This window comes from Myotis daubentonii, chromosome 13, assembly GCF_963259705.1.
Source record: "Myotis daubentonii chromosome 13, mMyoDau2.1, whole genome shotgun sequence".
NCBI classification, from domain to species: Eukaryota; Metazoa; Chordata; class Mammalia; order Chiroptera; family Vespertilionidae; genus Myotis; species Myotis daubentonii.
The window spans coordinates 54482039-54509297 of NC_081852.1; the positions used below are offsets into that span (position 1 = coordinate 54482039).

The 27259-nt window shown below is 50.2% G+C and overlaps 1 protein-coding gene across 3 annotated transcripts in view; it reads left to right on the top strand.

Moving 5' to 3' along the window:
* Window positions 1–3734: 3734 nt before the first annotated feature.
* HABP2 (hyaluronan binding protein 2) overlaps window positions 3735–27259 on the top strand; it is a 31068-nt gene continuing 7543 nt past the window's right edge. The window contains exons 1-7 of one of the 3 annotated variants that reach the window (XM_059661461.1): window positions 3735–3892; window positions 14121–14157; window positions 21181–21306; window positions 23587–23694; window positions 24918–25034; window positions 25786–25905; window positions 26860–27031. In XM_059661461.1, the coding sequence (XP_059517444.1) occupies window positions 3824–3892; window positions 14121–14157; window positions 21181–21306; window positions 23587–23694; window positions 24918–25034; window positions 25786–25905; window positions 26860–27031 (749 nt within the window). In that variant the 5' untranslated portion in view covers window positions 3735–3823. The remainder of the gene's footprint in view (window positions 3893–14120; window positions 14158–21180; window positions 21307–23586; window positions 23695–24917; window positions 25035–25785; window positions 25906–26859; window positions 27032–27259) is intronic. The other 2 variants (XM_059661462.1, XM_059661463.1) reach the window with 2 other exon arrangements.

Sequence of the window (27259 nt, forward strand, 5' to 3'; positions counted from 1 at the left end):
GGGGCCAAAGAGCCGCATGTGGCTCTCGAGCCGCAGTTTGCCAACCATAGCCCCAGGACATCCGAGTGTGGGGCTGGGGCTGGGGCTGGGCACTGTGAGGAGGCCTTTCCTTTGGTGAAGGAGTCAGCCACCGCTCAGAAGCGGAGTCCCAGGGTCACTGAGGCAGGCAGGGGCTCCCTCCAGAGACCTGCAGCCCCGCACGAGAGACAGGGTCACCCAGCGCTGAGGGAGTAGACCGAGGGGCTACTAGCTGAAACCCCCACCGGGATGAGGATCCAAGGCTCTGTGCTTGAGTTTAAAAATCAGAAACTGCAGGTAGGTTTGGTCCAGCTCCCCAGATAAAGACACATTCCATGATCAACTCGCCCCTTTGTCCTCCTAAACGGAAAGGATTAAGTATCTTTTAGAGAATTCTCCCCTTTCAGGCTACGTGCAGAAATGTATTCAGTTCACCCCGTAGTGATAACAAAACGTGAGGGAAATAAGAGACAATGTGCAGGAGGCCTGCGGTTATTACACAAAGAGCAGTTTTTCCTTGTCATAAAGGGAAGATTACATGTCGGCGAAATTAATCCGGATTAAAAAGGCGCACAGCCCACTCACCCTGCTCACTTCCCCATCACAGGGGAAGGAAGAAACGCTTCTGGGACGCCCTCCACAAGGTCAGAAGGTGGCCGGTTCACACAGGGCCAGGAGGGAAAGAGACGCGGAAGTCACGTGAGCGATTCTCGGATCCGACCTGCCTGAACTTCCGTTTCTCCTTTTCACCGTCTGTGCCACGTTACAAAGGCTCCAGCTGTGAACGTGAACAACAGTGAGCTCCTCGAGCACGTGGCCTCCTGGGCCCTAGCTCTGTGATCAGAGAACCATCAACAGGGTCAGACCACACCTGTGACCCACCAGCCATCATCACTATCATCACCACCTCTTAGCCCACAGAAACCTCCCAACCACAAGGACTACTGTCTCATCACCTCCTTTCATTCTTTTTCATAGCTATCACCAGCTAAAATTAACCTGTTTAGCCCGGCCGGGGTGGCTCAATGGTTGAGCATTGACCTGTGAACCAGGAGGTCATGGTTCAATTCCAGGTCAGGGCACATGCCTAGGTTGCAGGTTCGAACCCCTGGGGGGAGGGGGCAGGAGGCAGCCAATCAATGATTCTCTTACCATTGATGTTTCTATCTCTCTTTCCCTTCCTCTCAGAAATCAATAAAAATATATTTTTTAAAAATTAACTTGTTGCCGAAACCGGTTTGGCTCAGTGGAAAGAGCGTCCGCCTGCGGACTGAGAGGTCCCAGGTTCGATTCGGCCAAGGGCATGTACCTGGGTTGCGGGCACATCCCCAGTGGGAGATGTGCGGGAGGCAGCTGATCAATGTTTCTCTCTCATCGACGTGTCTAACTCTCTATCTCTCTCCCTTCCTCTCTGTAAAAAATCAATAAAATATATTTTTTTAAAAATTAACTTGTTTACTTTTTTTATTGTCTGCCTCCCTTCCCCTAACCCAGACCCCGTGGTCCTTAATAGCAAGCTCCTCTCTGCCTCCTCTGATCCTGCATTGCCAGGGCCTGGCTCACAGCAGGTCATTGGCAAATATATGATGTAGATTGATGTCGTGTTCATCAATAAATAGAGGTTGCTTAAAAATTTCACAAATACTTTTAGGTTTTCTTTTCACGTTGAGTTGGCTATGATATCTTAGGTGTCCTTGTTATAAAGTATACCACTGTCACTTTCATAAAGTGGCTATTCACTTAACACATTGCGGACCAGTAGTTTTATTGCTAGCTTTACCCAGTAGCCAGATAAGTTTCTATTGAACAAGTACAAAAAACGTTTTACATAAATGTTAAAGGCACGCCTTAAAATTAAATGTCCCTTGCATTTTGAAGTTATTTATTACATGGACTTACAAGCTAATATCTTTTAAAAGTATGATACTTTGTAAAACACTGTGTAATGTGAAAATATGAGAATTCTCATGATCCGCCCACAATGTTAAGATATATTTATTCGGCCCGGTTGGAGTGGCTGAGTAGTTGAGCGTCATCCTGTGCACCAAAAGGTTGCTGGTTCGATTCCCAGTCAGGGCACATACTTGGGTTTTGGGTACAATCCCCAGTCGGGGCACATATGGAGGGCAACTAATGTTCCTCTCTCACATTGATGTTTCTCTCTCTCTCTCTCTCCCTCATCTCTCTAAGCTTGTCCTCAAGTGAGAATTTTTTTTCTAAAGACATATATTTATTGAGCACCCACCACGGGCCAGGTCAGTGCTAGGCCTCCATGCCAGGATTTCAATGGTGAGCCAAACAGAGTGCTTGCCCTCATGAGCTTTCAGTTTAGTGGGGGCCGTGAGGGAACAGATATTAATGAAACAGCGATGAGTATGCAATTGCGATGGTGCTAGGAAGATGCAGGGCCTCAGAGGGAGTAATGTTTGGGCTGAGATTTGAAAGATACATTGACTAGGTGAGCTCACTGAATCGCCTTGCTAAAGAGTGATGAGGATTAGAGCTAAGGACTGAGGGAGGGTTGGAGTAAGGATCGGGGTAAAAATAGGATGAGCTTAGAGAAGAACTTTCCAGAAAGGAGGTGAGTGGATGGCTGAGTAAAATGGGGTGGAGACAAAATAAGTGGAGAAAAGAAGACAAATTGGGGGTCCTTCAGGAGGTAAAATGTCAGGACTTGGTTTGTCCTTCAAGGGCCAGCAGGTGGCTGGGGCATGGACTTCGGCCTTGTCCTGGATGGGATCCCAGGGGCCCTCCATGGCCAGCAACCTGGCTTCCAAGGTGGAGCGTCCGAGTGTGTGTGCCAAAGAGGATTGCAGATGGGCGAGCGGGAGGCCCAGGTAAGCGCCTGCCTCCGTCGGCAGCAGGGTTTCAGAACCTGGATTTAGGACTCAGGTAGCAGGATGTCTGGAGCCCTTGCACAGATGACTGAGGGCAATCAAGTATTTACAGGAGCTTATTAAAGAGATCAATTGTGTCCAGGAGAACCCACGCTTAATAGGTAACTGTTGCTTTATATAGCCCTTCCTACAACCAGTGTAGCTACAGAAAGCACATAGGAAACAATGGGCCCAAACATGAGCATCATGGGTCTCCCCCCTCCCCTACCCCCCCCCACACACACACCGTGATCAAAGAAAGAGTCCAATGGGGGGAAAAAGTAATTAAAAAGTAAAAACCTTATGTAATGAAATTTGAAAGAAAACTTTTGAAGCCAACAAGCAACCACGGGCAACGCTTCAAAGGGCCCAGAATCAATGTTTGTCAATAGCAGTTTTGCATCCTTTAATTTATCTTTCATGAATGTAAAGCGTGATGTTATTAGGAGCTCATCCGTGCCTTAATTCTGCTTGAGATTTGATGAATCAGAACTCGATTCACATTCTGTGCGAATCCGCAACGTCAGAGGCCAGTGGCAGAAACCTCACGTCACCTGGGGCTCTCATCCCGCAGCTGGGATGCTATTAACCATCCCGCACTGAATGCTGGGCTGCCCCTCACTCCCGCCCACCCCCCCCCCGGCCCCCCAGCCAGCAGCCGGGGGCTTCTTATCTCGGCCACTTTTTCTGGAGACTTTCTCCCAGAAAAGAAACCACCCTATGACTCAGCCCAGCCCCAAAGTTACCATGTGTTTAATCAAGATAGTTGGTTTGCAAAACATTAAACATTAAACAGTATTTGATGCCTAGTTAATAATTTGCATTCTCTTCATTTGTTCCTGAATCCTTGGAGACGGACATTTTCCCCCCCGTAAAGGCATGGAAAGAAATTTAATTTAGAGCCAAACGGGAGTCCTTAAGCTGCAAAGATGTCTGCCAGAATGTCTGATCTCCGTGTCCTGCTGCTTCTGGCTCTGGTGGGGAAGACAGCCTTCGGGGTAAGTGCTCTTCTCAAATACTCGTACCTGTGGCTGAGAGACTGTGAGCTTATTAGGAAGACCGAACCAGCTGGGCCAGGAGCCAGGAGAAAGACGAGTGTTGTTGGGTCGAATGTATCCGATGACCAGAGGTGAGGCAGGCCTGGGGTGGCTTTGTTGAGCAGCTCATCCCATAAAACCGTGCAAATGACTTGAACCCTCTTGGAACTGTCCCCAAAGGCAGAGACGGGGGTAAGAAATTTGGCTAAGGCCATGGGTCGTGACCTGGCACAGATCAGAGACCCCTTTTAGAAGCCAAGGAGCCCAGCTGGGTATGGCTGAGTAGTTGAGCATCGACCCAGGAACCAAGAGGTCACCAGTTCGATTCCAGGTCAGGGCACATGCCTGGGTTGTGGGCTCGGTCCCCAGTGGGGGCGTGCAGGAGGCAGCCGATCGATGATTCTCTCTCATCATTGATATTCCTATCTCTCTCTCTCCCTTCCTCTCTGAAATCAATAAAAATAAGTAATAATTTGAAAAGCTGCCCTGGCCGGTTTGCTCAGTGGATAGAGCATCGGCCTGCGGACTCAAGGGTTCCAGGTTCGATTCCGGTCAGGGGCATGTACCTTGGTTGCGGGCACATCCCCAGTGGGGAGTGTGCAGGAGGTGGCTGATCGATGTTTCTTTCATCAATGTTTCTACTTCTCTATCCCTCTCCCTTCCTCTCTGTAAAAAAATCAATACAATATATTTTTTTTAAAAAAAAATAAAAAGCCAAGGAAAGCTGGAAAGTCTCTCTCTGCGCATGCTGACACGCCCAGTTTCCCAGCCCTTTGGGGGGACCCCAGGGTTAGAATCCTTGTGCTTTGGCCCTAGAGCAGAATCCTGCCGGCCGCCAGTAAGCCCGGCAACAGGTTGACTTAGATTGGCTAGTTTTGGAGACAGTTGCTTTTCCCCTTACCCTGTGACCGTGACTGGAGTGATTTAAAGGTGAGCAGGGCCCACAGGGGTCGTGGTGAGCAGGGGAGGGAAGGGGGACTCGCATAGGGAACTCAAGACATTTGGGGGCGGATGAGCTGTGGAGAGGCCGCTCCTGCTGCTTGCTGTTGTAGTCAGGAGTGTTAGCTGCGTCTCTGGGCGCATGAGTGGTCGGTCAGCACAGAGAGCCTCCTGGAGTTCCAGGCTGGAGGCCTGAGGGCGGGCGGTGGAGCGAGGACTGGAATCGCAGCTTTGCCACAATCTTAGCTTCAGAATGCTGGGCAAGTGTGATTTCTCTGCGCCTCCATCTCCTCTCCTGCCAACCCAGTGATAATCTCTCACAAACTCGGGGAGGGTCAGGATTGCTTGAACGAGGCGGTGCACTCAGCCTTCACTGAGCGCTAGCTCTTTTCCCTGAAAATTTCCAGAAAGGACACAAGTCGTCTATAAAAATCAGAAAATGCGCCCCTTTACTGGGGGAGGGGCAGAGAACGAGCAGGTTATGGGAACTGAAATAACAACTATAACCTCTTTATCTCATTAAATACCTTTGCATTTTATTTCCCATTTTACTTCATAGGGCCTTTTCCTGCAGGTAACAGATTAAATTCCAGGTTTTCTGATTAGCATACTTTAAAAACAAACAGCTCCCCTTTCGGCAAACGGTACTCAGAGCCTCCCTCCAATCTGTCTTAAGCTGCCAAGTGGCTCACCTCTGAGTTCATTTTCCGAAGCCACCTCGAGTGTGTGTGGTGTGGCCGCAGGACAAGTTGTTATCAAGCCCCCTCCATCCTTTGATGGCTTGTGGTATGTCTGGGGCCGAAACCCCGCAGAAATATCACTCAGGTCTCCAGCAAAGTGGTAGAAATTATCAGAGGCCCACAGGGGTCCAGAGAAAGGACCAGCCAGAAAGAATTAAATCCTAAAGTTTGCAGGCAAGGAGGCAAGTTGATGCAGTCTGTTGGAAGTTCACAAAAAGATAATGGTCCCAATTTTTTTTTTTTTTTTTTTTGCAAGCCCCGGTGCATTTTTAGGGTTAGCGATAAAATGATAAGCCAATCATGGATCAAAGAGGAAATAGGAGAGAGAGCCTTCAGGCGATGAGCTTAGTCAGTTCCAAGGAGAGGGCTCGGGGCTTTGGAATGTTTCTTACCCCAGATGTGAGCCAGACAGGTGGTCGGGGAGGCGGCTTGCGTTTCACAAGCCAGGACACAGACATCCAGGGGAAAGTGGCCAAGTCGCTCAGATGCTGTGGAGAGTTCAAGGCATCACGGGGGGCAAGGAGCCACTTAGCAGATGGGCTGGGCGGCCTCTCCTGCCCCGGGGAGCTAAACATAATAGCCAGCTGCGACCATTTCCTGGGGAATCCTGTGTGTCAGGCTCTGTGCTTTCCAGGGACCATTCCCCTGAGATGGAGGCACTAGTGCTGCTCCCACTCTACAGATAAGGCGCTGGTGGCTCGGCCTCCGGCCACACGGCTGGGAAGTGGCTGAACGGTGGTATCCCTCTGTCTGGATACGCTCTCTGGCCTGGACCCCAGCTACAAATGAGATTGCTTCAGGGTCGTGGTCCTTCCTGGAGGGACAGGAGGCTCTTAGACCAGGGGACTGTTTGGCAGGACTGTGCGGACCTCAGAAAATTTAAACAAAAGTGGTCACAGGATCTGTGACTGTTACCCGGGGAACACACCTGGATCCCTCCCATGAACTCAGACCGTGCAGCAAATCTCATGATGACGTCTCTGACTCATCTTTAGCATAAATGTTTATTCAAATATCTGCCATCCAAAGAGGTATAGGGCAAATATCACTACCGTGGGCACGGGGACCCATTCAGAGGGCCTTCCCTGTCTGGCCTAGATTTGGTTGTCCTTACCGGTCAGTGTTGAACACCTGTCCCCAGTACAGCCCTGTACTGTTATCCTTGTTTTATGGATGGGAAGCCTGGAGATGGTGTACTAACTTCCCAGCCAGGATTGGGACCCGGATCCGTCTGACTCCTGGCACATTCCAGAGGCCTGCTTGACTGTATGGGGGTCGTATACTGCCTCTAGGGCTCAGAAACCTTTGCTTGCTGTGATTCTTGGGGTGATTTGGGGTGCATGAACTCAGCCAGGATGGAATCTGACCTCTTCCAGGGTCAAAAGCCAGAGCTCATGGCTTGTTGGGCCTGCCCTGCTTATCTCAATCCATCCCCAGACAGGAGAGAAGACATGGCTGGTCCTGCTCCCAACAAGGGGGTCTTCGGATTAGAATGTGTGTTTGCTCCTATTTCTGGGTTTTTTTAAAACCCTAGAGTTTAAACCCAGGAACTCCAGAACTTAAGAATTCCCCCTGGATCTAGAGCTGCACAAATGTTTGCCTAGCCCAGAGGTCGCAAAGTGGCAGCTCGGGGTGTGTTCTGCTCACAGCCTGAGTTTTATTTGGAAGGTAGGGGGTCAGTCTGAAGATTTCCTTTCAATGGCTTGGCAACATTTCACTTAAGAGTAGAAATCTCTAGCCTTTCTTGAAAACCCTACATCCTAGTCTCGTGGAGTTCACATTCTCGCACGGCAGCGAGAGAAGCTACTGCTGCTATTGTTAGAACAGTAAGCCTCCCAGGTCCCACAGGCCTCACCATTCTCTATTGTTGACACCCTTTCTGCCTGCCTGATGCACATCACCTGCCTGTTTCTATTCGTGAGAGCAACAGACAGACAGAGACAGACAGACAGAGAGAGCCATCTTATCTAGTTGTTCAGAATCACCATGGGTGTTGAAGTCTTTTTTTTTCTTAACCTATCAATAATCACTTTATTTTTTAATACATATATTTTTTATTGTTTATATATATATATATATTATTATTGTTGATAGTATTACAGACGTCTCCCATTCCCCCCACCCCCCTTAACCCCTTCCTGCCCCTATGCCCCCCCCCCCAGGTCTTCACCATCCTATTGCTTGTGTCCATTGGCTATGCATATCCTATATAATAAAAGGCTAATATGCAAATTTCCCCCTCGACCGGGAGTTTGACCAGGGGTGAGGCCAGCCGGCCAACCTCCCACATCCCCTCCCCCCCTTACTGTCCCGACCCGATCGGCCCTGATATGGGAAGGCCAGCCGGACCCCACCTGTGCACGAATTTGTGCACCTGGCCTCCAGTAAGTATATAAGTTCTTTGGTTTATCTCTTCTTGTTCCTCCACCCCCACATCAGGTGTGTCAGTCTGTTCCATGCCTCCATGCTTTGGGTCTTATTTTGTTGGTCAGTTCATTTTGATCGTTAGATTCCATGTATGAGTGAGATCATATGATATTTGGCTTTCTCCAGTTGGCTTGGTGTTGAAGTATTGGGATCCATGTTGGATGGCCAAGTAACGGGTTCAGCCGCTGTTAATTCAAGTACCCAAATCTTCGTGGCCCTCAGGACAAAGAAGGCCTCAGATACGAGCACCCCTTTTCCAAGCCTTGATGCTCTAGAATGCCAGTCTCTTGCAGGTTTAGGAGACAGCACTCCCTCTCGCGGTAACCCACAGTCTTAAGGCAAAAAGAGGGCCTGAATCGCATGGCACCTGCTTATCGATTTTTTTAAACTGATTTTAAGCACGAGCCCGACTCGTTAGCTTTGGCAGTGTAGCCTGGGACTTAGGGAAATCAGGTCGCAGAATCGCATGTGTATCTAGGCACAGACACTGTGACATTTTAAATTCATTAGGGCTCGCTAAATGCGAAAGCCATTCTGCTGTCACAGGGAAACAGCATGGCAGAATATTCAGCAGCCGGGATTTTAAATAAAACATGCTTTTTCTTCATAATTAATATAACAAGGTTTCCTGGCTTAGGACTTGGCAAAGATCCCGGGTTTAAAAAAGAGAGGGGGCCGGGGGGATTGGGGGGCTGTGTGACGTGACGGTGACCCGACAAACAAGTTCCAGAAGAGTCTGTGCTGAGTGAGCTCTTCTCAGTGGCTCCACAATTTGCAAAAATTTATAAATAAAAATGTAAAGAATTCCAACTCCCTGACAGCAGTGGCTACTAGTCATGATAATAGTCATAATAGCAACTATTTATCAGCTCTTATGTGCTGTGGGCTTATTATGCCATTATAGCTTCCCAGCAGTCCCATGAGGCGGGGACCACAGCCACCCTCATTTCACAGAATGGAAACCAAGCTCCAGAGAAAGTAAAGAATCTGCCCGAGCTGGGATTCAAACCCAGGTCTGCCCGATGCCAAATCCCATGCTTGTACCAACGCTTGTGGTGGAGGCTGCCACGCCAGGCGCTACATAAACAAATGAGCAGGTTCAAGGTGGTGTGAAAGGTGTCAGAGGGCAGGGGCCTGAGACTCCACCTTCAGGTGGGAGATCAGCTTACTTCCCCTTGCAGGCTCCACCCACAGTCCCTGAAGCTTTTCTTCTCATCCGGGACAGATCCAGTCTTCCAGACAGCTAGTTAATTAGTTCAAGTGCTTTCCAACCTTTAATCATGTATGAATCCACCTTCAGAAATCTTGTCAAAGCCCAAACTAGTCTCTCATACTTTTGTTAAAACAGACTCACCTTTTCTCTCTAGCTAAATAGATGCATTTTTTAAAAGGAAACTGTCACAACTATAGATGGAAAAAATCAAAGAAAACAAAAGGATGTCATTGAGCTCTGACTGGCTCCAGTGTTCACTCACGCTCAGAGCCTGCAGCCTGCTTTCTCCTTGGTAGAAGGGGAGATTAGCGAGAGGTAGATGATAGAAATGTACCAGCACCCCCATTCCCACCCCCCGAGTCACTTTGTGATGGGATTGGAAGGGTTGACACTAAAATTGAGAAGGAAATGACTTTCTCCCTTGTATTTGAATGTTACGTGACACCCTGGCCAGGAGCCACGCAAATCCGTTTGGGTGCCCCCCAGTGGTCCCCTTCCCACACCGTGGGGAGCACAGGCCTGAGGACAGCTTCAGGGTTGTGCTTGGTCCCCAACAGCTGCAGCCTCACTTAGCCACGGTGCAGAGTTCTCTCCTACCCAGCTGCCTTTGGGAGTAATGCAGTCCTTTCCTGGTGGCCATCTGGTCTACCACCAGTTCTTCTGAGAGAGAAGGAACATCTGAGGATAAAGGGAGGGTTGGGATTAGAGCTCCAACCTTTGACTTACCAGGTGAAAGATGGTTTTGCTTTTGTTTCATTTGGAGCCAAGCTTCTGGCCCCAAAGGACAGGACTAGCCCATCTCCCCTCCATTTCTTCCCAGTTCTCGGAGAACATTTCCTATCAGCTAATTCCTGGAAATCATTAACTCAGACGATTAGTCTCTGCCCTTCTGTTTTCCCAGAAGGTTTAGAATTCTTAAAGGCAGAAGAAGAACCTGAATTGTAATAATCACTAGATTAAAGATAGGACAACATAGATTAGACCCCAATGCCCTTCACATCTAAGGAGATGACACTGTTAATCAGTAAGACTCAGGATCCTTCTCTCTCGGCCCCTCCCCACTGACCACCCTTAGCCTACGAGACACCAGACCTTGACACAGGTTCTCTGGTGGCCAGGAGGCGGCTGACATTGCCGAGGGCCTGCTCCTAACTGGGGAAGGCCTGAGTCCCGAGCCATGGATCCACTGAGAAAGCCCAAGTGGACCAGCAGCTGGGCCTAGAGGGGTTCTCTCTGAATCCATGGCAAAGCCGCTACCTTTCCATGTGTGCGAAGCAGCTGTGTGCAGCTCTCCCAGAGGAGCTGGGGCCAATGGACCACATGCTGCTTTAGCCCTGTTGAGACTTGGGACGGTCGTGGTGGAGAGGCGGGCAGCGGCTTGCCTGCCTTTCGATCTGGGTGGAGAGGCTTGTTGAGGGATGGACTGGCTGGGGCTCCCCAGCTTTCACCGGAACCTCAAGGCCCTCTCTGTGTCCGGCCAGGCCCGGGCTCCTCTGGGCAGGCCTTTCACAAAGCTTTCAAAGAACAGGGACCCAGTCTCTGACCCTCGCTCAATACTCTGTCTCTTAGGGTTAGGGAGCTCTTCTGTTTCTTTCTCCTCTATTCTTTCGTTACGACAGGGGCACACCATGGTTCCCTCAGCAACGGAGGTTCCGAGTGAGGGCTCTGGGATAAACCTGGCTCCATTTGATCTCGGCTCCAGCATCTATTAGCTGAGCTCCTTTGACCAACTCAATCTCTGCCAACCTGTTTTCTTTCTTCTTCCTTCCTTTCTTTCTTTCTTTCTTTCTTTCTTTCTTTCTTTCTTTCTTTCTTTCTTTCTTTCTTTCTTTCTTTCTTTCTTTCTTTCTTTCTTTCTTTCTTCTCCTCACCTGAGGATATATTTCCATTGATCTTTTAAAGAGAGTGCAAGAGAGAGGGAAAGACAGAGAGAAACATCGATTGGTTGCCTTCTGCATGCGTCCTGACCAGGGCCCAGGCCAGGGAGGAGCCTGTAACCAAGGTATGTGGCCTTGACTGGAGTCGAACCCAGGACCTTTTGATCCACAGGCCGATGATCTGAGCCAAACCGGCTAGGGCCATTTTCTGACCTCTAAAATGGACATAATCGCCGTGCCTCAGTGATCCGTATTGTGTGCAATCAGTGAGACAGAATGCATGTGAAACATCTAGCACAGTCCTTGGCACACTGTCAGCTCCTAGTCAAAGTGAGATCATAGTTGTCTCCTCCCCCTCCTCCTCCTCCTCCTTCTCCTCCTCCTCCTTCCTTTGTGTTGCTCTTCTTCATCGGATTTGCAAGTCCCAGGAGTAGGACTTCTATCATTTATTGCCTTGTCTCTGTGTGGGGAAACTGAACAGAATAATGGAATGAAATAAGACAAATATTACATCTATTCATTCCCCCGCCCGCCCCCACCATCACCCAGGTCAGTTTCAGGATCCAGATCCAGGGCATAAATAGCTGGCTATTGACCTGACCTTTCCCATATGGTTCCCCCAGTATCCAGCCTGGTGCTTGCACTGCCAGTTTCCACATTTCACCATAGCCTCTCTCTTCACGTGGACCTGTGATTCACAAAATGAGCAAGCCTCTTCAGGTCCCTGGGACCCCCTGACCTGCAGCCAGGCTGCACAGCTGGGCGGCAGCTGCTTCAGGCTCCCTGAGAGCCGTGGGATCTGAAGCCCCCACCCCACCCCAGTCCAGGAAAGTCCGGTTGGTCTTTCTTTTTGTTTGGTTTCCCTCAGCTCCAGTCCAGTTCCAGCTCCTGGGAAGGGCACGTCTGCCACCTGCTGGCCATGGGCAGCACAGCACCTGGCTGTCCCTCAGGTTCCAGTTTAGAACTAAGATGTGGAGCTCTGCCTGGCCCAGGTACAGGTCTGGGAGGCCCTTTCCAGAGGATGAACACTCCCTAAAGTTCTCCCTCGGGTTCCGCCCACATCTCAGCACTGCTGGAAGCCAGGCTTGGCCCACACTATTCAGCTCAAATAGGAGAATTCAAGGGGATATCTGTCTCCGAAGGGCTGACAGGTAGAGAGGGTGGGCCCTGCCCTCCAGACATGCTGGATGGTGGGAAGATGGGGGGGCTTGGGGCAGGACCCGGACCAAGGCAGAGCTGACTGGCTGTGACAGGGTGAGCGTGATGGGGGGCAGCATACATTTGTCCTCAGGGTCCTCTCTTGCCCTGACACGCAAGCCCAGCGGTGTCAACTCCAGATGCTCCCCATGTAAGCACCCCAGGACCAGGACCACCCTCGAGACCTGACCCTGCTCTTCCTCTGCCAAGCCTCCCACTATCAATCTGCCATCCCAGCCAAGCAAACCACCCCCTCCCTTGTCTCATCTCCTGAAGCAACAGGGCTATGGGACTGGGAAGCAATCACACAGGCACAGTCTAGGCAACAAAGGGCCTCTCTTCCTTTCTGGGCCTTCCTTTCCCCTCCCCAGCCTTTTATTTTGTAATTTATCAAAACTCCAGAAAAGTGGCAAGACTCATGCAATGAATATCCTTCGCTCAAGTAGAATCAGCGATGAGCATTTTGCCATGTTGCTTTCTTTCTTGCTCTCTCGTGTATGACTGTATGTGTTTGGTGTGCTGAGTCCTTTGCAGCTAAATTGCAGACAGCACCCTCAATACTTCAGCATCTCCTAAGCATAAGAACATTTTCCCTCAGAACCACAATGCCCTTATCACTCTCAAGAAATTCAACATGGAGACAATGATACTATCTCATAGAAGTCTACATTCAAATTTCCCAATTGTTCCAAGAATGTCCTTTCTAGCTGTTTTTAAAGCTCTCGGATGCAACCAAGGGTCACACGCTGCATTTCGGTGCTGTGTCTCTTCAGTCTCATTTAGTGAAGAGCAGTCTTCCCATCCTTTTGTGTTAGGCGGCGTTGGCATTTTTGCAGAGTCCAGATGAGCCGCTCCGTAGCAAGCCCGCCACCCAGACCTGCATGTTCCCTGCGAGTACATGCAGGACAGGCATGTTCCCTGCAAGTACATGCAGGACAGGCATGTTCCCTGCAAGTACATGCAGGACAGATGTGTTCCCTGAGAGTACATGCAGGACAGGCATGTTCCCTGCGAGTCGATGCAGGACAGGCGTGTTCCCTGTGAGGAGATGCAAGACAGGCGTGGTCCCTGTGAGTAGATGCAGGACAGGCATTGCTGCCAAGGGTGCTGCTTGCTGATTTCCCGCCCTCGGTACATCGTGTTGGGATGCGTTCCTTCTTTTTACCTTTCTTTCCTAATTTGGCATCTGCCTCGGTCCCCAAACGGATAAGGAAGCCTACAGTAAAACAGAACTAAAAATAAAGCTAGAGCTGGTGCTGCCGAGATAGACGTGGGCAGCCGGAAGGGGCATCGCGGAGACCAGCTTTCTGGCCACCAGGGCCCAGGAGGAAACGTGTGGGCGACAGACCTCTCCTTTTCCAAGTCAGAAGTCAGCAAACGTCTGTAAAGTGCCAGACAAATGTAGGGTGCGATACTGTCTCTGTCACAACTCCCCTCCATGGCAGCACAAAAGCAGCCATTAGCACCATGTCAGCAAATGGGCATGGCGTGTTCCAATAAAACTTTATTTATAAAACCACAACTGCGGGGTTATTAACCCTTGATTTACGTGAAAAGAAATATCCCAGCGACTAAATGAGGAAAGCTTTCTTTTTCTGGTAAGTACTGCATTCTAAGAGGAACTGTTGATAGCATCCTTGACCCAACACAAACTCTTTGAGGAATGCCGTGTGCCAGCCCTGTGCTGGGTGCGGGTACGTGTGAGGAGGCAGGCAAGCGCCTGGCCTTGCTGGAGGGCGCGTCAGCGGCTCCGTGACTCACTCACCTGGCTCTGTCTGTGTCGTTTTGTTTTCCAGTTTTCTCTGATGTCCCTGTTCCCAGACCTGGACCCAGGTGAGTGTGCTGATTGCCGGGGGGCTTCCCCCCGCCCCCTCCTGCCCCCACTGGCTGGCTCTGGGATGGGAGAAGGGCAACCAGGCACGGGAGTGTAGGCACAACCTCAGAGTTCAAATGGTCCAGAGGCATCGCAGACTCCTTTGAGGATTTTCCTGGGAAAATACATTCCCGGGTGTTTGTATGGCCACACACACACACACACACACACACACACAGTGCTTTACCTGATTTCGAGTTGCCCATGGACACCCCTGATGCCCAGTCTCAGGACCCCAAGGGACAAATTGCTGATGCTGTTAAACCCCTTCATTTTACAGAGCAGGACACTGAGGCCCAGAGAGGGGAAGCAACTTGCCCCAGGTCACCCAGCCCTTTGGTGTCTGAGATGAGGTGACAGGTACAAGACAAAGTCAGGGTGTCATCGAGCAATGACTGACTCCGGGGTGGAGGGGCGGCCCTATGCCACCCCCACTCACTTCGCCCCCTGAGGTGGGAAGCCAGCACCTCTATGCTGAGAGGAGGGTGTCAGTGCCACGCAGGGAGCCCCCAGGCTGACCCACCCCTGGCGATAGCTCCCCAGTGTCCCCACCTGGTCTCTCTCCTCGAGATTCGATGTGTCCACTCCCCAGTGAGTCTCTTTCATTCAGCCTCGCCCTCTTGCCTTCTCCCTTTCCCATCCCCTGTGCTTGGTCTCTGGCCCCGGGTCTGAACCTGCCTCTGGAGACTGCAGTCACCTCTAAACTTTGGATTTATTTGGAGCCAAGATGCCAATCACTGGACCAAATTGGTACGACAGTCAATATTCTTCCTCAGCAAAGCCTGGGATGGGCAGGCAGGCTGTGCTGCTCCAGGCAATGGATGCCTGGCCTTTGTCCTGCCTGCCTGCTCAGGAAATGTGTGTGGAATTGCACAGGAACCTATGTGAGCGTGCTTGTGGGTTTCTAAGAAGATCTGGGTCTTTCCCCAATGCGAAGGAGAATGCCCAAGCCAACCTATAATTCAGTTCCTTGGGGACCCCTGTTTCGGAGCGTTCCCCCGGCTGGCCACGCCAGCATCCACACATGGACTCCAGGGAGGGTCCAAAGCCACACGCTGCCCCCTCCCCGGCCTTCAGCACTAACTGCTCAGGCACCTGCTAAGGGGCTGCTCTGGTGTGGGTGTCCGAGAGACAGAACGGCAGGACTGTGGGTCACCCAGTGATGAAATAGGGGCATGAAAGTCTCCAGGGACCGCACTCCCTTAAGTGTTTGAAAAGCAGCCCCACCCTTCCTCCATGAGGTGGACACTGTGGGAATTAAGAGGCGTCTCGGCCTCATGACACTTGACTGCCATCTGCCGGAAAGTTGTAAATGACATACGTCTACAATGACCGTGAGCTCATGATGCCCTGGATTGTGCAGTGAACAACAGGGACAACTGGGAGCCGTGGCCCTACTGAGCAGAGATCCCAGAAAAGGGAGTGGATTCATTCACGGTGGCCACAAAACTCTAATTAAACAGGGTGGGGTCGATAGGGGCAGATTTGACCTGCGAACAGGGAGAACGTCCTCATTGTCAGAGTTGTCCAGACATCTGAATAGGCTGTTGGGCTTTTGAGAGGTAGTGAGCTCCCCCCTCACTGGTGGTATTTAAGCAAAGGGCTACGGAACAACTTAGCCGGGAGTGGAGAGTGTGGGGTTTGACATCCCGAGGTTCTGGGCTCGCTAAGAACTCTGCCAGTAGCTTCTGGCAGGTGGGCGAGTAGAGGGAGGGACTGTGGGGCAGGCCACCCCTGGGCTTCTGAGTCCATCTCGAGGTGCCTGTCAGCCTCCGGCCGTGGAGCGGGGTGAGGTGCAGGGCTGAGTCTTGCTGCAAAGGGCAGCTTAGGTTTTAAAGTCACCCCTGTTGGTGTCTGAGTTCATTTCACAGGGGGGTTGTGCTTTGATGAAATCTGTCAGGGCCCAGCAGGCTTTGGACCACGGTGTGGCCTGGGAAACGCGGTCTCCTGTCCACAGGCAAGCTGTTCCTCCCGTTGATCTTGCTGCAGACAGGGCACGGGGAGGGTCTTGCTGGAGGAGAAGGTACCCATGCCACGGTCCCCAGTGGGTGGCAAAGGAGGTGGCCATCAAATGGCACAGGCTCTGCCCATCTCCCCAAAGCAGGTGACGCGACAGCCAACAGGCCTGCGGAAATGCCTCTTCAAAGCTGGCTTGGCTCTGCCCAGCGACACAGGCTGAGCCCATCCATCAGCTGTCCCGCCGCCTGCCAGGGAGGGTCTCCGCTGGGCTCGCCCTGTCAGCCGGATTGGAAGCGTCAAATGCAGACGGACAGGGCTGGGGTTTGGGGGAGGCCCTGGGAGGAACCGGCTGTGCCACGGTGATGGATGACGCCAACAGGGACGGCATTCCGGGGATTTTTATTCCGTTCCACACATCTGGCAGGCTCTTTAACCGGAGCAGCTGCAAAGCCTCCGTCACAGCGACTCTGGAGTTTTTCCGAGAGACCTTGGGTCTGGACCATGGTGATCCAGGCCGAGGGACCAGGAGCCTGGCTTAAAGAACATTTTCCAGTGCGTGTTACTTCCTGGAAGCCAAACCCATGGGGTTTCATGAAACATAAACCCTGAGGGGGCTCCAGGGCTTAGAAAAAAGCACCCCCAGACTTGGAGTTGGGTAGACTTGGTTTCAGATGCCACCTCCTTCCGCCTGAGGTTTTCCTCTTCTGCAAAATAGCAGTAATAATAACGATGCCGTGGGGTTATCTTAAGGTTAAATAAGATGGTGGGCAGCACATTGATCTGGGATAGTGCCTGAGACATAGAAAATACTCGATGCAGAATGACCTCTAGTTAGGATGATTCGGGTTAATGCAGGAAGCTCTCGCTCTTCTCCCTGATACACTCTAGACACAGACTCTGAACAATAGACAAATCCACAGGGATTTCTTTTTATACCTAATATAATGTGCTTCTGACAGCTGCTGCATTCTCCCCCAGAGCTCTCGCCTTTTCTACAGCCCAGAGAAAGTCTCAAGGAATCTGTATTTGAACCTGGACTGTTTTTCTACAATCCACCAATGGAGCCAAATTTCATGTTAGGCTGCAATCCCTCTCTACCCAGAAAAGTACTTGGACAAGTTTCTAGACTCCTACAGAGCTCAACAGGCATTTTCCCCACCAAACACCTGACCCAAATCTCACATAGTTTCTCTCCTACACTCCCCGTTTACTCTGCTCCAAGCAGACGCCATCTTTGCTGGTACAGCTGTGTGCCCGCTGTGTGCAGGCCAATAGAAGGAAGGGCTTAGTCACAGAGGGAAAAATTAATCTGTCAAACACACACATTAAGTGCATATAGGGCTCTGTGCTGGGCATCGTGGGGTAGAAAGAAAAATAGGGTTGGCCCTGCTCTTAAGAAACCAACAACCGACCGAGTTGGAGGAAGCACATTGATAGAAGGAGTTAAATAGGAACCATAAGAGAGAAGGGCCATCTGAGATCTGGCCCTGAAACTTAACCTCTGCAGCCACCTGGGCCACTGAGGAATGTTCTAGCATCTAAGATTCTAATCCCACCGGCAACCCAATATCAATCAACCCCTGGGTGTCTGTTTGTTATGACTTCCCCAGGCTTAGTGGTTTTGACCATCAACAATGTATGTAGAACTTAATTCTTCAGTTGGCAATGTAGACTGGGCTTAGCCATGCTGTTCTTCTGGTCTGGACCAGGCTGAGCTGGTGGATGGGCTGGGCTTCCTCACGTGTCCAAGGCCTTGGCTGGGACCACTGGACCTGCTGCTGCCCCTCATGTCCTCTCATCTGCCTGTAGAACAGGCCACACTTGTTCACATGCAGTCACAGGGGTCCATGGGGGAGAGGGGTGGCGCACACAAGGCTTCCTGAGGCCCAGGCACACTTTCACCACATGCTATGGGCCAAAGCAAGTCGCAAGGGCAGCCCAAACCCAAGGGCCAGGGAAAATGGGCTTTATCTTTTGTGGGAGGAGCTTCAAAGTCACATGGCAAAAGGTGTGGCTACAGGGAAGGGTGGGAGCCAGGGCCATGTTTTCCATCAGATTGGCTTTGACCACACCAGAGGGCCAATGTGGAACTTGAGGCTCCCAGGCCTGAGCTTGGCCACATCTGGCTTCCCTACCTCTGCGCTACCCTTTCATCTCCTTCCTTGGCCGGTTTTCTTCCCCCACCAACCCAGACAAGATGCTGCTTTGATGGAGGCCACATCCCCTCTTATTTGTACTACTTACTCCCCACTGTCCCAAGGCCTTCCTGCACCTGCCATAATTCTTGGCCCATTGTAGGTATACAATGCACATATTTTTACCTAGGCAATGGGATAGAAAAGACAAAATAAGCTTTTTATCAAACATGTTTTATTAAATATGTTTTTATTGACTTTAGAGAGAGAGGAAGGGAGAGGGCTAGAGAGATAGAAATATCAAAGAGAAAGAAATACCGATCAACTGTCTCTTCCACACCCCCTACTGGGGATCAAGCCCAAAACCCAGGCAGGTGCCCCAACTGTGGGTCAAACCTGTGAACTCTTGCTTCATGGGTCGATGCTCAACCACTGAGCCACACTGGCCGGGCCAAGATAAGCTCTAAGTTTGGAGGTGAAGACTCCTCCCCGGTGATGCTGCAGCCCACCCCAAGTGGGGAGGATCTTAGTGCCCTTTGCACAGCACCCAGCTCTGCGGCCTCCGTCCACCTTTACCTAGGGCGTGGGCCCAGGAGAATAGCAGGAGCATAATTCAAAGCCTTCCTGGTTTATTCCCTCCGTAGCTTTCCTGAGTGATGAGCAGATCTTGTTCCTAGGGTTGGATTCAAGTCAAAATCGTCCAGCAGACACTTCATCCTTTCCCCGACCCCCAGAGAAGTTGCTCCATTCCATCCACGTGAAACTCTCTTCTCCTAATATCTGCAAAGGGGTGGATTCTGAGTGGCCTCACCAAGATTAGCCCATCTGACCCTCCACCTGAGGGAGTGATGGGAGAAATGACAGGAGCAATGGGAGGCACTTATCTATAAACACCTGTTAGAAAAACAAAAATGCATTCTCCAAAGCAAAAAAGAAAGAGATGATGCAATACCTCATTATCAGACCCCATTGTCTCTCCCAAATGTCAGCTGGAAAGCTGTTATGTCAAACTCAGAAAAACATTTTTTCCCCCTCACTTTCTCTCTGCTTTATCCAACTAGATGGAAAGAAACTTTATTTGCTCCAGGAAGACAATGGCCTTATCTTCAACCCAGATCCTCATCCCTGGAAGGTGGCCTCCTCTGGGAGCATTCTCAGAGTGGGGAAAGGCAGTTCGGGAGAAATAATGAGCAAGCAAAGGGAGTCTCGACTTGACACTGTGATAAATGAGGTGAAACTCTGGCAAGGAACCAGAGTTGGCAGATTCAAAAAGGAAATAAAAAGATAGTTCCATTTTAATGGGAAATATAAAACAGCCATTGTGCAAAAGTCGATTTTTCAAAAGCCAGAGAGATAAAGACTCGAAGGGGATGACTGAGAGACGAGTGAGGTAATGCGATTGATAACCGGGCCTGGGTAAAAGTGCGGTCCTCGGAGCCATCAGCTGGCTCGGTGGGAGCGCCTTTTCAGGTCGGCTATCTGCATCTGCGCTGGCCTCATTATCATATGCATCTCTGGACGGCTTCCGTACGGCTTCTGCCTGCCATGCTCCTGCCAGCTGGAGCCAGCCAAGTCCATGGTGTACAATGCACGTGTTTTTAATCTAGACAATGGGATTAAGTGCCAACAGAAGAGAAAGGACAAAATAAGCTTTAAGTTCAGAGGTAAAACAACCCTCCCAGGTGATGCCCCCACAAAGCACCTTCAGCACATGCTGCCGCTCACCCCAAATGGAAGGAGTCTTAGCGCCCTTCTTGCTCGGTCCCCCAGCTGCTTGGCCTCTGCAAACTTTCTGCAAACCCCAGACTTCTCTCCGTGAGCCACAGAGCTCCCAGCATCTTCCAAGGCCCCATGTCAATGAGCTTGAGTCCAGCCTGTCACACACTTGCTCTTCCCAGTGGACTGGCCAGTGTGAGGTTTGCACCTTGGGAAACGCCATACACGGCCCCGCCTTTCAGTGCGCAGGATCCAGGAACCTTCTCAAGGTTGTCGTTGGGCGATTCCTAATTAGCAGGCTGGCTATTCCACGGGGATGGCTTTTCCCAAGGGCAAGTGTAGAGGTACCTAAGGCCTGTACGAGGCCAAACTGAAGCAGCCAAGGGTTCAATTTAGGGGTTCTATTGAGATAAACTGTCTTAATTTATATCCTGCTGTTTATTAGGTATGTGACCTTGGGCAAGTTACTTAACCTCTTTCAGCCTTGCGTTTCTCAACCTAAAATGGAGATAATAACATATCTGAATTTTTATGAGGATGAAATTGAAGGTTCATGTAAAATGCTTAGTCCAGGGCCTGGTACACAGTAAAGGCTCAATGAACATTAGCTGTGTGATGACTCTCTAGACAACTCAGGAGGATTTGATGCTGTGACCAAGAAGACTAGTTCATTTGACTTCATTAAGCTCAGGTGACTAATAAAGTCCCATCGAGAAATTTTATTCACAGAACCATCCAATGGGGCACTCAAGTGCCATTGGCTTCGACCCTGGGCAGATCTTACACAGGACCTTGGAGACCTTTCAGGCTCCAATCACCTTCATGCTGCTTCCGGATGAGAACACGGGGACACCAAGGACACCATTGCCTTGTCCAAGGTCACATTCAGTGGGAAGCCAGAACGTGACTTCTTCCCCTTTCCAATCAGGTGCTCTTCACCCTGTCCAGTGCCAACGCTGCTTTGCTGGGGGTGACCTCATCCTTCTTCCAAATGGAAACTCATGATGCTTGACCTCTGTCCACCCCATCAGTGTGAGGATCTGGAAAGACACATGATTCCTCCTCCAGGACTTTGAAATCTTTGCGGAAGGGGGGGGGGGTGGGAATGTTCAGTGAAATAAAATGGCTGATGTAATCATTAGGGTTTCTTCGGTCCTGTTCCCACCCCTGCAGATTGGACTCCCGACAACTATGAGTACAGCCCTGAGTACTACACGCAGGAAGAGAGCACGGATGGTGCTGTTGAACACCCCGATAATCCTGAGTGGTACTATGAAGACTACAGTGATAACCGGAACGGTGAGCCAAGGTGTTTTCCAGGGGTTGTGTCTTAAGACACTGAAGAATGAGCTATGCGGACCAAAAGATTTAAGCACAGTGTGGAAAATTTATTACAAGCAGATTCAGACTCCCCACAAGGAGAGGGGGACCCAAGAATGGGATGCCCACTAAAGCCTTGTGGTCCAGGCGTATATATTTGCTACAAGCTGCTCTATGTCTACCTGTGTCGTCACCTGATTGATGCCCTCAATTGTTCTTGCCCAGCAACAGACCTGAACTTTCCCTGTTTCTGTGTGTGCTTTCTCTGTTCCTGTGCTGAACTTTCCCTGTTTCTGTGTGTTCGTGCATCTTGTTTACTGCAGGCCCTCCCTTGGTTTCCCATGCCTCCCGCTTTGAGTCCAGAACCGTTTTATTATTTCTGCTTGGTTGGTTCCTGTGGTTAGGCTGCTCAAACTGCCGTGCCTGCCCCTGCCTGTGTTCCACCTGCTTTTGTTTTCCACAGGACCCCAGGCCTATCTGCCTGCATTCCAAGCTAACTCCTCTCAATAGCAGGTACCAACACTGTTCAGGGGCCCTCCCAGGAGGAGGGCAGCACACCTGGAGGTGAATTTATGTGTTACCATGTGTAAAGGCCTCCCGCTCTTCCTGCTCTCTGACGGGCATGGTAAAATAGGTACCAAAGAAATTATTTAAACTGGCTATTTTTCCAGCTAGAATTATATATTGTGGGGCCTGGGGAGGTCCTCTGAGACCATCTCTCTCAGCCTCAGAGGACAGGTGAGGCAAATGAGACCAGGAAAGGAGTTGACTCAGTCAAGTTGATACACAAGTTAGTGCCTCATCATCTAGCTCTCCCGACACTGTGAGTAGGAGTCAGAGTCAAAATCATTCCCAGAGCTTTCCTGACAGGTAGGCCCTAATTAGGGAGAAGCGTCTGAGTTAACATTCAGCGTCAGATTGGCAGCATTCACAAACTTGGCATTGGCACTTCCCTTCCCTCGCGCCTGCGCTGTGTTTTTCTTCCTCTTTGATTCTTTAGAAGCTTTGCATTGTTTTTAGGATGTGCGTGTGTGCGTGTGTGTGTGTGTGTGTGTGTGTGTATGTGTGTGTGTTCACATGTGTGCTTCTGCCCCATTTTTTTTTTTTTTTGTGGCTTCTTAACCGAGCCATAGTGCAGAAAGGAAAGGGAGACGCTGGCCCAAGCACAGCCATGTGCCTTACAGCAGCGGAAGAAACAGAAAGCAGCCAGCCGCTGGAATAAAAGCTGTGAAACTGTGCGAAGTGGCCTGGAAGGCAGGGCTAAGACATGGGGCATCGGGGGAACATCAGAAGGGACTATCAAAACAAGAGCGGGGCCCAGGGATCCTAGTCCCTGAACCAAAGAACAATGCGTGTGAACAGAAGGATAAAGAATTCCCCGAGGGAAGATCCATTCAGACAACCATGAAAAGCCAAAGGCACAGATGAAATATGACAAAATCTAACTGAACAAGTAGTTGAAGAAAGATGAAGGCCACTGGGTCATTTCCTCCTTGCCGTCAATTTTTCTGTCACCCTCTTGCCTTTGGTCTTCGTGCCTGATGTTCAGAAAGCGTGTGTTCCGTTAGGGGTGGGTTTTCTTTCCCCAGGCCTGACCTCCACCCCCAGGGCCTGGGAGTAGGGGAGGTCTTCAGGCTTGTGAAATGCATTCAGCATCAGAGACAGACCCCGTGGCACTCCCAGCGAGGCTGGGAGGAGGAAAAGACTGAGGATGGGAAAGGGGAGTTTCTCAATGAGAAAGGCCCCCTCGCAAGCCAGGCAGAGGGGAGACAGTCACCATTCCTTCTTGTCAGTCCTCTTTCCAACCTGAATCCCTCTCTCTGGTCGTGTGACTGCTTTTGTCCTTGCTCTTTTGTTTTGTTTTTGTTAATCCATGCCCGAGGATATTTTTCCAATGATTTTTAGAGAGAGTGGAAGAGAGAGGGAAAGGCAGAGAGAAACAATGATGTGAGAGAAACATATCAACTAGTTGCCTCCTGCACGTGCCCCAATCAGGGCCTGGGCAACCGAGGTATGTGGCCTTGACCGGAATTAAACCCAGGACCCTTTGGTCTGCAGGCAGATGCTCTATCTACTGAGCCAAACTGGCTAGGGCTTCCTTGCTCTTTAAGGGCCATGCCTGTGTCCCCTTTTCCCCAGTCACTGGCTGTGTAGTTACTTCCTCATTTTGGCCGGAGACTGAAATTCGATGAGTATGTAGGGGGCTCCTCGCCTGCCTGCTGTTTATTGCAAACATTGCTTTCTGTCCAAATGTCTCAGATCCATGCCTGTCCAGCCCCTGTGAGCACGGTGGGACCTGTCTCATCAGCGGGGACACTTTCAAGTGCAGCTGCCTGGACCCTTTCTCTGGAAGCAGGTGTCAGAATGGTGAGTGCACCTTCACTGGATTCACTCTCCCTCTGCAGTTTCCTTCTCCAGGTCAATGGGGTAAAGAAGAGCCGAGTGATCCCTCAGGAAGGATCATCGCCACACACATTACAACATGCATGATGGACTCCTCAGCATGGTCACAGGCAGCAGCTCACTGAATCCTTGCCCCTGCATGATACATAGGACGAGTGGTGTGTCCATTCTACAGTTGAGAATATCAAGGCTAAGAAGAGATAAGAGCTGGAATCTGACCAAGGCATATTCAAAACTCAGGACTTGTCTTTGTTTTGGTTTGAGTGTGTAGACTAATGACACCAGAGAAACATTGTTCTCAAATGGGAGAGCAGGAAGCACCTCAGGGCACATAACACCCAACTCCATTAGAGAAAGAGGGCCCAGCGTGGGCAGGGGGCTTCCTCATGGCCACACAGCTAGTTAGGAGAAGAGCATAAGTTAGAGCCCTGGTGCCTAACGCCTGGCTCCATGCTTTCTCCCTGTTCTCCTCACTCATGGGGGCTCTGATTAAAGGCTGTGTCTGCCTTCAATGAGTTCTTGGGGGCATACGATAAGCACGACAAATGGAACTCCTGTGGACTAATTGCACCCCTGGAGAGCACCTGGATTCTGTTCCATCTAGCAGCCATCTAACCAGGGTGGGGGAGGCAGTGGAGGTCTTACATACATAGGGTTTTATGGTTGACTTCTCTCTTCTGTGTCCTCTTTATTTACTCCTTCCATTTTCAATCCTACAAGTCCTTCCACAAATGGTTCTGGATAGTTTGGTACATCGATATAAACATAGTATCTGGGTTCACCCCTTACCTTCTCAGAAGAATGGTCAGGGGGAGATGTAAATGAACTATAAAATCAGCTATGAAACGGAGAAACTCAAAATGCAGCTCTGTTAAAGGTGGAAACGTTATCAAGGTTTTTATCAAGATAGAATAATATGTGAGTAAGTATGGGAAGGAACTGGGAAGCAATCATAATAACCTGAAGATTAGAGAAAAGCCTTGCTTGGGTGGGGGTGTGGGGGGGGGGGAGGGGCGGGGAAAGCAGCAGGGTAAAAGAAGCAGGTCTTTCAGGACCATGGACAAGGGCACACTCTCCATCAGCCATCTGACCCTCAAACATTGTACTGTTCAGGTAACCCTCTAAGTGAAATGTGCCCCCAATAATGTTCTGTACTTTGAACCTTCTTCTCTATGGATCTCCTACAGTGAAAAACAAGTGCAAGGAAAACGCATGTGGCCTGGGCGAATGTCTCATTACTCAGAGTCCTCCCTACTACCGCTGTGCCTGCAAGCACCCCTACCTGGGTTCAGACTGCTCCATAGGTAAGTGCCCGCAGCACCTTCCATGCTAGACTTTCTCTGCCCTGGCTCGTGCCTGGGGTCTCTGCACCTTACAGTCCAGATACATTTGATGTTCTAGTAACATCCATGATGGCCATTATCACTAGGAGTTTTAAAGATTCATCATCCCTAGAGAGTTACTGAGAATTGCCTGATCTGTGCTCCTTATCATCCAAAAAGAATCATCTTAAAAATCACTTCCTCCAGGAAGTCAGCCCTGGTTTATTCCCGGAATGGCCCATGGTGGGGCATAAATCTATACTGTTTCAGTGTATGAGTCAGGGATTGTCCAAGGCGATTTATATTCTCTCTCACATTCTCCCTAAAACACTCAAGGAAGAATTTTGCGGATGAAGAAAGTAAAGTTCAGAGAGGTTGACTAACTTGATCACAGTCACACAGCCTTAAAGGGGGACAGCCAAGTTTCAGCTTAGCTCAGACTGACCCCCAAAGGCCTGCCAGTCCATGCCTCTTGCTATTCCTTACTGCATGACCCATGCACTTGCATACACTTTGTGGACTTCATCACAGCGCCTCATCCGTGTTTGTAGATGATCTTTGAGTTGATGTGCACATTTACTAGGGTGTCCGTTGGTCTGTCTGTCCCTTGGGTGACCTATCTTTTGTGAAATGATGGACACCAGAGGAATGCCACCAGTGTCTCCTCATCATCTCATATGTGGCCGCAACTCATTCTGAAGACCTTTCCTGGCCCCACTTCCTGTGTTCACAGCGGTTCCCGCGTGCAGGCCAAACCCCTGCCGAAACGGTGGTGTCTGCTCCCGGAACCGGCGAAGATCCAAGTTCACCTGTGTCTGTCCTGACCAGTTCAAGGGGAAATTCTGTGAAATAGGTATGGGTCTCTGCCACCACCTCGGCAGAATCTCAGGGCCACCAGCGAGGCCTTGTGAATCCTGTTCTGTTTGGGTTTTGTTCCCAGAATAGGATTCAAGTCAAGATTCTCAAACTCTGCTGTTGCCTCAGCCTTCTAACCCAGTGATGACGAACCTTTTGAGCTCGGCGTGTCACTAACTTAACTCTGGTGCCGTGTCACATATAGACAATTTTTGATATATGCAACCATAGTAAAACAAAGATTTATCTTTTTGATATTTATTTTATATATTGAAATGCCATTTAACAAAGAAAAATCAACCAAAAAAATGAGTTCACGTGTCCCCTCTGACACACGTATCATAGGTTCGCCATCACTGTCTCACCTGAGGGCATACAGTGTGTCTGGCTCCAGGTAGAGAAAGTAAGAAACTGGGATAGAGTATAGGCAACTCAGATCCACCTGGGCCTCCTCTGGGCCTCAACCCACCTGCCACCAGGTCTTGTGAGAGCCAAAGTTAAGTAAGTTTCCACCCACCCACAAGCACTTTTTATTTCATAGGCTTGTTTGTTTGTTTGTTTGTATATATAATTGATTTCAGAGGTGAAGGGAGAGAGTTAGAAACATCAGTGATGAGCGAGAATCATTGACTGGCTGCCTCCTGCACACCTACTGGGGATCAAGCCCACAAGCCAGACGTGTGCCTTTAACCAGAATCGAACCCGGGACCATTCAGTCTGCAGGCCAACGCTCTATTCACTGAGCAAAACCAGCGAGGGTTATTTCACATTTTTGAGCTGGGTTAAATGTGGGACCTTCAAGGCACCTTCTTTCTGGGACTTTGCTGTGAACTCTCAGGGTGATCACTATTCAGGCCCAATCGTCTCACGCCCTGACACACCTGCCAAGTCCTTTTCAGGAGCAGCATGCCAGTTGCTTTCCATTCTCACATCCCTACCTGCTCTCTCTGAGGTTCTGATGACTGCTATGTTGGTGATGGCTACTCTTACCGGGGGAAAGTGAGTAAGACGATCAACCAGCACTCATGCCTTTACTGGAATTCCCACCTCCTCCTGCAAGAGAATTACAACATGTTTATGGAGGATGCTGAAGCCCACGGGATTGGGGAGCACAACTTCTGCAGGTAAAAACCACCTTCTTCCCTACGCTCAGTCTTGGTCGCTTGTCAGTGTAAGGGTTGGTTTGTCTCTTCCCGCTGCTCCAAGATTTCCTGGGCCAGCTTAGACATTTTGGGACAGAACACTGGAACTCATCATCCTTCTTTCTAGGAAGATTTTCATACTCAGAACAGGCTAGGTGATGCTGCTGTAACAAACAAACCCCAACCCCAGTGGCTTGAACACATCAAAGT